The 9,604-nt window shown below is 44.8% G+C and overlaps 1 protein-coding gene across 4 annotated transcripts in view; it reads left to right on the forward strand.

Moving 5' to 3' along the window:
* Armc3 (armadillo repeat containing 3) overlaps positions 1 to 5,213 on the forward strand; it is a 99,983-nt gene extending 94,770 nt beyond the window's left edge. For all 4 annotated transcript variants that reach the window (XM_021193603.1, XM_021193605.1, XM_021193602.1 and 1 more), the window contains one exon: positions 4,888 to 5,213. In XM_021193603.1, the coding sequence (XP_021049262.1) occupies positions 4,888 to 5,097 (210 nt within the window). In that variant the 3' untranslated portion in view covers positions 5,098 to 5,213. The remainder of the gene's footprint in view (positions 1 to 4,887) is intronic.
* The last annotated feature ends 4,391 nt before the right edge of the window (positions 5,214 to 9,604 follow it).

Raw genomic sequence — 9,604 nt, forward strand, 5'->3', positions numbered from 1 at the left:
AGATAAAATAGAAAGGTTTAAATTAATTTGAAGCCTTATAATAAGATCTTAGCCCATTAACATCTCTTGGAAGCTTGAAAAAAAATAAACATTTTGAAGCAAATCAATTATTTGTTGTAAAATTTTAAATATCACAATTTTATTTAGCATAACTAAAACCTTAAACATCAAAAGGATACGGTCTCTGAGAGCAGGATTTGAGGTAAACCTTTTTGTATAAGTCATAGCTAATAACTTACCACACTGAAAAATTTAACTCTTAGCTTATTGTATTAAATAAAAATAGACAATAAAAATTATTTTTATATAATGTAAGCTGTATAAGCTATACTCAGAGGCAAAACTTATTAGTGATAACCAGTTTACTAGAAGCAAACCCTTAACAATTATCAAGGAAAAACAAACTCTTTAATAATTTTATATGAAGTAGCCAAGCCATTTTTGTAATGCCTGATCGACCTCTTATAAATTTTGAATTAAATCTTTATTATTAGTAACACGTGGGTAGTTTCCCTGAAGGCAGGGGGTGAGGCCACAAGAACTTTCTTTGGCGCGGTTTGTGAAACAAAGGAAAAGCCTGCCAAGGCTGTTTTGAGTTTTGTCCTCCCCACGTGGGAAGGCAAAGCCCAATTTTAAAACACCTTATCATCTTTGAAAGTAGTGGTGGAAACATCACTATTACATTACAAAGTTTGGCTGCCAAAGTATACCCATGAGTGCATGTCTTATTTTAAGCCTACTTTTTTAGGAAGGAGTCGCGTTAAATATATCTCAATTAGAAGTTTTTTAAGAGGCCTGGTTTTTTGGCCTACTTTATGCCACGTGTTTAAATGACTCCAACCCTGAGTTAACCAATTTAAAGCTAACCATTTGTAACCAATTTATAACCTTTAATGAACATCAATAACTTAAACCATGCAGAGCATTTTTTATACCTTTAAAACAAGTCAAAAATTCAAATGAAGCGGCTACACGAATTTTAAATTTAGACCACAGAACTTTACATTGTTTAGCTATAAAATTACAAATAAAGGCACTTGTCACTTACTAAAAACACTAATTATGGGAAATTTTTAGGAAGAAACCGACTATCAGCCTTTTTTTGCTTTAAAATTTAGAGTTTAAGGGCACTCTAAAAGGCAGTTTTTTGCAGGGGCCTTCTTGGTGTGTTTGACTCCTGGCTAAGCCACAAGCCTCTTTAGGGTCGCAGTGCCAAGGCTGCGCAAGCAGACAAGATTTTAGCCACCTTTAATATTTTTAGACATGGAACACAGAACGGTCACTCATTTAGACAACGAAACAAGAACGCACATGACTCGACACGTGGATAATTGGTGCACCAGACATAAAGAATACATACGAGGTAAACTTTTCCTGTAGGAGTCCAGAGCGAAAGCCAGATGTCTCTGGACTTTGGTCTGTCTCCAGGAGAATATTACAATACATTTACTCTCTAGGCCATGGCCAGAAAGAATTTAAAAAAAAATTTTTTTTCCTTTTTTCAAACCCAATTTCTCTCGCCTGATGTAGTTCCCGAGGACTGCGGACATAAACATGCCTGAAATTTCTATCCCCATTGTATGCTGCCACCACGATAGATGAGGGTCCCGGGTTAGCAGTTCATCACTCAATTCATCATTGTGCCTATAATAAGTACCTTTTTCCCCCCCGGGATGCACGATACTTGTTACGCGTGGAGCTCCACAGGCCGAGTCTGATGTTCCCGCCGTCTTCAGGCCCCAGGCCACATTGGGTGCCACTTGAGTGTTTCTGCCCGCAGAAACACTCCGGTCTGGGTTTGTCCTGATGGGCGGGAATATCCTAAAAGGGAATAGGCTACAAAAGAAAATTGAGCCTAGACAAGACTCTGATCAAGGCTCGAAGTTTAATAATTGGTCTCTGTTTAAGTAACATAGAAAAATTCCCAGCCCGCCCTTAAATCTTTTGAAGTTGCCGTAGCAGTCTGATCGTAGTTGGGTCCAAGGGATCGTAGGCAGGTCCAAGGGATCGTAGGCGGGTCTGAGGATCGAGGCAGGGATGAGTGCCTGTTGACGTAGGCGGTCCAAGGACTCTGCATTCTGGGAGATCTGGGGAGGTCCTCTTGGTAGCAACTCTCTGGTGGGCCTATGCGCCTGTAGGGGGCACAATATAATGTTTAGAGGGAGAGTGATTAGTGGAGGTGGGAGACCCCAACAGTCTTCTGCTAAGCTTGTTTCCCAAATAGCTTGTGCCTTATTTAACCCATTGAACCTATTCTATGTCTGCCCCACGGCTGGTTATCTTTCCTCAGAGTTCAGGTGGAAAATCTTGAGCCTCTGATTTATCTCCCAGAGTTCTAATCTCTCTATTGGATCTCCCACCTTCTACTTCCTGCCTTTCGCTAATAGGCCATCAGCTTTTTATTGACAGGTGATGCTTCCACACAGTACACAAGAGATTATCCCTGCACAAACTCCCTCGGCTCCCTTCCTCTCCTCCATCTTTCATAGCTGCCTTGCCAACCAACTGGGACCAGTTGTCAGTTCTGTCCACTCTGATGCACAGGCTGCAGAATGTGACAGGGCTGTCTATGTTTAGGTGGAGGTGTATGTCAATCCATTTCCAATGCCTATCGCTTGCATTTTCTTAATGCTTTCCAGCATCTAAGCCCCACCCCTGCTCCCTTTCCCTCTGAGCAGGGGACTTTTGGGTGTTCCACATTACAAGGAAAATAGCTTTTTAGACACAAGCTAGTTAACTCACTCACTAACTCAGAAAATTGCCTTAGGCTGCACACTGGAGGCAGATGTCTGAATCCCTGTTTAGGTCACAACCTTAAAGTACTTTACAACAAATAGGGTGCACTCTAGCAAATGGGGGTGGTTATCTATTGCAGTGATTTAAAGTTCTTCAGTAGGAAGTAAGAGACATACCAGTAAATGTTTCTTTGGAGAATCTCTCTCTCTCCTCTCTCTCTCTCTCTCTCTCTCTCTCTCTCTCTCACACACACACACACACACACGCACACACGCGCACGCACACACACACACGCACGCGCACACACACGCGCACGCACGCACACGCACACACACGCACGCGCGCACACACACGCGCGCGTGCACACACACACGCACGCACACACGCGCGCGCGCACACACGCGCGCGCGCACACGCACGCGCACGCACACATACGCACACACACGCACGCACACGCACGCACACACACACGCGCACGCACACACACGCGCACGCACACGCACACGCACGCACACGCACACACACGCACACACTCTCTCTCTCACACGCACACACACTCTCTCTCACACACGCACACGCACACACGCGCACGCACACACACGCACACACACGCTCTCTCTCTCACACACACGCGCACACACACACGCTCTCTCTCTCACACACACACGCACGCACACACACACACACACACACATGCGCGCGCACACACAGTCTCTGTATCCGAGGGAGACAGACTTTGATACTTTTTGCTCTGCAGTCAGGTCACTGCTTTCTAAGCTGTCTTCAGCTACAGGACAAACAGTACCCAAATCAAAGCCTCAGAGGCCTGAGAATGACCACCAAGTCTTTATCACCTTGGCCTGTCCGGAACACTTGGCCTTGTTGGACGGGACGTGGCACTCATTTCCTCCTCACACAAGCATCAAGGTAGCCATGCTTCTTCCCTGCCCACAGAAGAACAAATGGAAGCCTGGCCTTGTGAAGCGTGGCCTTGGCTCATGCTCACACTCGGCTCATGCTCACACTAGTTGGTAAGCATCAGGGCCGAGTTGAAATCTGAACCCGGGCAGTTTAAACAAACGCTTTTATTCATTATGGCATGGCAGAAACGTTTCTAAATTAATTTAAGGATTCCTAAGGAAAGGACTCTAGCTGCCTGAAGCGTGGCAAACATAACTCTGGTGGTCCTTACCCTTCTCCCCCCTCTCCCTCTGACTTGCTAAAAACTGTTAGAACACCTTCCCAAAACTAATCACCAAGGTCACTCCCTTATTTGGCTACTTCCTCCTTTAGAAGCTGACAATCAAGGTCCAGCTATGAAGTACTGAAGTCCAGCAATCAAAAACTCCCTTAGGCTCACCTAATGAACACGTCCTGTTAAAATTAAATGCCTCATCCTAACATGGGTCTTCTTCTTTGTCCTTTATAAACAGCCATTTTCTCTGGGCCATGCCTGTCTCCTCTCTATCTGGAGACAGTCCTTTGTCCCAGGGACAAATACCCCTTCCCCTTTGCTCTGTTCTCCCCCATTTTTCTCTCTCCTGTCTTTGTCTCTTGTGCCCTGCCCTCTGTCTGGGTCAAATACATCTCCTTTGTGTTGAGAACTTGGTCTTGGGGCTTCTAAGTTGTACCACATCCTCTTCCATTTAAACAAACAAAACAACAACAACAACAACAACCCCTCTAAATCAAGGGAAATCAGAGGAAGGAACCACGTGCTGTGGAGTAGCAGCCTGACGCCATCTTGCCCCATGGTTCTTTCTACACCACAGAGCAGACTGGCTGGAAATAGGACTTACTTCAACCTCACTGCCTACCATGGCCAAAGAGTACCCTGGGCCTTGGACAGACAGATGGAGACATGGGCTGGAGCCCTGGGCTAGCTCCCCTCCAACCACCCAGTCCAACTTGTATTCCATTCCATTAACTTCCCGAAAACTGTCCTTTCCCAGGGCACTCTGGCACACACTGAGTCTATCCTGATGGTAAGCCCTCGGGGACAGCCCATGTATGGCTCCTCCCTCTCTACTCCATTTTCTTGCTCACAGTCAAACTTAGTTGCATGCCTGTGTTAAACTTTCTCCCACTAAGGATCTCTCTCCATCAGCTTGGGAATGACCTTGAGCCCCTGGTGTCTTATTCCTCCCGCAGGCACTGGCTGATAAAATCGGGGTAGGCTGCAGCCTGGTGCGTGGTGAGTACAGCCGAGGGTGGAATGAAGTGAAGCTGGTGAACGAGGCTCGGAAAGGCGTGATCGGGAACCTGCCCCCACCCGAAGATTACATCGTGGATCTCATGTTTCACCCGGGGAGCCTGCTGAAGCTGCGCAGCAAAGAGGCCGACCTCTACTGCTTTCTGTAGTCACCAGAGGAACACAAGAGCACCCAAGCCAGCAATTGTCTTCACATGTTTTCTAAGGGGGGCTTTTGCCGATTAGATAATTTCAAATAAAAGTATTAGAAATGGTTCTGTGTAGAAATAAGCTGTGGATGTGGATGTAACTAGGCGGTGCTCCAGGTTCAGGCTGTAGCGCTCCGGGTCTATCAGGGGTCTCCCATGTTCTCCATCCCCACTCAAGGTTATCATGGGTAAAACCAACTCAGCCCTCTTGGAGCTTAGCATCTTTTATGAAGGTGCACAGCAACTGCTTCCTATGACGGGATGGGCTTCTCACTGTTCCGCTTTGGTATTCAGAATACTTAGTTTAAATAAACTCAGTCCAATTGAGTCTCAGTCACCTCGTCCGGATTTAAGATTTAAGAGACTCTGGTATTTCAAAGTACTTTCTAACTTAATTGTTCATGTTTATTTGTTTATTTTTAACACTGATTAGGGACTGAGGAGATGACTGCGGTGGTTTGAGTAAGAATGGCCCCCATAGGCTTATACTGGACAGGTTGGCCATTAGGGAGTGAGGCTACTTGACAAGGATTAGGAGGTGTGGCCTTGTTAGAGGAAGTACGAACTGGGTGTGGGCTTTGGAGTTTCAAAAGCTCAAGCCAGGCGCTTGTCTTTCTCTTCTTGCTGCCTCTGCATGCTGATGTAGAACTCTCAGCTCCTTCTCCATCATGACCTATGTCTACCTGCAAGCTGCCATGCTTCCCACCCTGATGATAAAAGACGGTTGTTGAGCTGAAAGCTATAGCCCCAATTAAATGTTTTCCTTTATAGAAGATGCCATGGTCATCGTGTCTCTTCACAGCAATAAGACACTAAGACAATGGCTCACTGGAAACTGCTTAGCACAAACATGAAGACCTGAGCTCACATCTCTGGTACACACCTAAAAAGCTATCCACACTGCTGCTAAGCATGACACTCATGATTAATGTCTGACCGCTACACCTGTGTGTACACACACACACACCAGCATATTTAATTTAATACCGGGTCACCCAAAAATTATTTCTCATTAATATAATTTAAAAATTACATGATTCCGAGCAAGAAACAGTTACATAGAAGCAAACATCCTTGATGAGAACTTGAGTTTCAAATGGTTACGCAGATGACTCATAAAGTATATATTTTCTAGTCAATCTTTAAAGTCTGAAGTTTATCTATATAATCATTTTCCTAGTGTTGACTGATTTTTACATTTTTTTCATTAATTCATTGTTGTTGTTTTTTTGAGATTGATTTTTATTTTTTTTAAAGAACTATGGCTAAAATTGCTTTTCAAAAACCAGTCTCTGGGAATGAAAACATGGTTCACGAAATATGAGCTTTGCAAGTGTGAGAAGGTGAGTGTGAATCTTTTAAGACTCAGGTAAGAGGCAGGGAGCCTGGAGCTGTGTAAATGCTTACAACTCCCCTGGCAGGCAGCATACCCAGGACAGCTGCTAGCCTCTGGCTCAGTGAGAAGCCCTGTTTCAAAGCACCATGGAGACACCGAGCATCCCGTTCTGCCCTCTGGATGGACACACGTAGGCATAGATTGCGCCTACATGCTTGTGGACATACAGCACAACATGCATCTGAGCATGCACATTCACACACAGACACAGATCTCTAATTATAGAGCATATAATTCTTTCTCTCAGAATAAGCTTCTTTATTTTTCCAGTGGCATGGTAAATTATATTTATCATGCGATTTAATGAATCAGAGTGTGGATTATAGGGCACGAGCCCTTCTCAGCATTTTTCAAGCCTTTTTTGATCCGGCAAACGCTTATGATGGATTACAAAGATTTATAAAGTGTAACAAGATGAAAATGAATGACAAACAGGAGCACAGAAGAGAGAGAGAGAGAGAGAGAGAGAGAGAGAGAGAGAGGAGAGAGAGCGCTCACAGCCAGGAATGAGCTGAGAATGCAAAATGTGTCCACGAAGACTGTAAATGAAGATCTGACTCCACTCCAGGCAGTGGCCCAGGAAGCAATGCTGTCGTCTAAGTGATTAGACCAGGTCCCCCAGCTAACTGCACAGAGCCTTCTTAGAAGGGACAGAGACAGGGGATTTTCCCTGGAGCTTCACTGAGGTAATCAAACATAACAGGAAGAAACCAGTGCGTTATATTGTGAAAAAATAATTTCCTGGGCCATTGGCCAGCCATCAGTAGATCTGGAATGAGTAGAATGTGATGGCAGTTCAGGAGGAGCTGTTGTGGAGGCACAGCCACACTTGTGCTCTTGCTGTGAGCACTGGGATACATGTCTCTTACTTAGACAGTTTCACACAATGTCCCTCTTAGGTTCTAGGTAGTTATTGAACAGCTTAATAGTTTGCATTCTATCTATTTCCAGGCAGGGCTTTTAAGTTCAAGCACCATATAGTTGAATGTCCACCCAATCACAAAATAATTTGTGAAGGCAACAAAGCTTATGGAATGCCTATAAATGAACTTAAGAGGAAACACGAGAGAGACTGCATGGCAAGACTAAATGTGCTTCTGCCGGGAGACTGCAGTCATCCTTCCCATACCAACACGAACGGTATTGTTTCCATTAGAATCCCAGTGTGCCCTTCCTGAAGTAGGGTGCAGAATACACCTAGAAGAACGTTCAAGTATCCATACTATAAAATAGAACAATACAGAAGGATTAGCTTTCCATTTCCTATCACATATCAGAACATGTTTTGGAAAGCAACCAGAAGTCAACCAACTAGTATGGCACAAACAAAAACAGAGAAGAATTAAGACTCCAGAAGAAAACCTCTATGTAGCAGTTAGGATTTATTCTTATAAAAGTAGTTCATTCAGTAGGAATGTGGCAGCCTATTTAGAAAGTTACTGTAGTCTTAGCATGAAAGGCCTTTGCTGTATGTGGCAGGAGAAACGAGTCACTGAAGAACATAGATAAGTTTTGCTACATAAAACTTGTAAATAAAATACACTGTGAATAAGATTGCAGACAAGGAGGAAAAAATGTGGCATGTGTAGTGGACAAAAATGTTCATATCCTTAATAAGCAAAAGTCTTCTATAAATCACTAAGGAAAAACAAACAGTCCATTTGGAAAACAGCTAAAAAAAAAAAAAATGCATGTTTCTACCATGGCAACAAGCAATTGCCAACCTCATTAACCTAAGTTAAGTATCCACGTGCTGGTGCCTTGTCCTCCGATTTACTAGTACTCAGAAGTGGTGGGCTCTGCAAGGCATAGGGCTGGAAGGGGGTTGACTGAGCTGGGAAGTCAGAAAGGAATTGATGGGGCGAAGGCTTCCAGGTGGCTACCTTCACCAAGACTGGGTTGCTGTGTCGCCCACTTTCCTACACTCATGCATCTGCCACATGACACCACCCACTCATCCTGGTGGCCCCTTCTTAGACTTTCTAGCCACCAAACTACATGAGAAGCACGAATCCTTCCAACACCCAACACGAGGAATTCTCCAACACAAGTATCACCTGCTCAGCTGTTTCTGATGAATGGATTGATTCAAAGCCTCCCAGTGTGCAGCAGCGCATGCCAGGACAGGAGGCTCTCTCCATCACTTCAGTAGGAGAGGAAGGTTTTGCAGAATTATCGCTTGGGCACGGCCTGTGGCTCAGTTCAAGCTACACACCTGGATGAGATCGCTGGGATTAAGATGTTTACTCAGACATGCTTCATTTCTTGATCATCTCTCTATGGGATTTCTGGTTAGTGGCTTATAGCCCCCAATGCTAGCAATGATGAGACTGGGGGATGCTGAAACACTTTGCGCATTGTAATGTGAAAATTAGGCTTATACTTCTGGAAGGAGTTCAAAACATTCTGTTAAAATTAGTATCTAACTAGAGCTATCCTTATGAAATGGCAAGGTAGTCAGCTGAAGGCTGGAGCCACAGCACTGCCTGGTAGTCTCGCGGGAATTCAAGGCCAGCCTGGCTAGCAGAGTGAGACCTGGTCTCAAAATGACTAGAAAACGGGGGCTGGAGCGAGGGCTTCAGGGTTAAGAGCACGTTCTGCTCTTGCAGAGGACCTGAGTTTAATTCCTACATGGCAGCTCACATCCCTCTGTAACCCAGTTGTAGGGTATCTGATACACACAGTCTTCTGGTCTCTGCTGTCACTGCATGCACATGGTACATTATACATGCATATAGGCAACGCACTTATACACATAAAATAAAAATAGATCTCAAAAGAGATAAAGAAAAGGGAGAGAAGAAGGGACAAGGGAGGAAGGAAGGAGGGAGGTAGGGAGGGAGAGGGAAAGAAGAAGGAAGGAAGGAAGGAAGGAAGGGAGGGAGGGAGGGAGGGAGGGAGGGACAATTAAACAGGATCCTCTGCACGGGCTTCCTAGCCCTAAGCAGGTGCCACAGGAAGCTTGGAGCTGACACTGCTTTCTAGGAACACACCATCCACGAGAAACGCTTCTGTATCAGCACAGTAGTGTAGGAAGTCAAATGGATGCTGACCTTTTCTTTTCTTTTCTTT

The sequence above is a fragment of the Mus pahari genome, chromosome 3 (genome assembly GCF_900095145.1).
Source record: "Mus pahari chromosome 3, PAHARI_EIJ_v1.1, whole genome shotgun sequence".
NCBI classification, from domain to species: domain Eukaryota; kingdom Metazoa; phylum Chordata; class Mammalia; order Rodentia; family Muridae; genus Mus; species Mus pahari.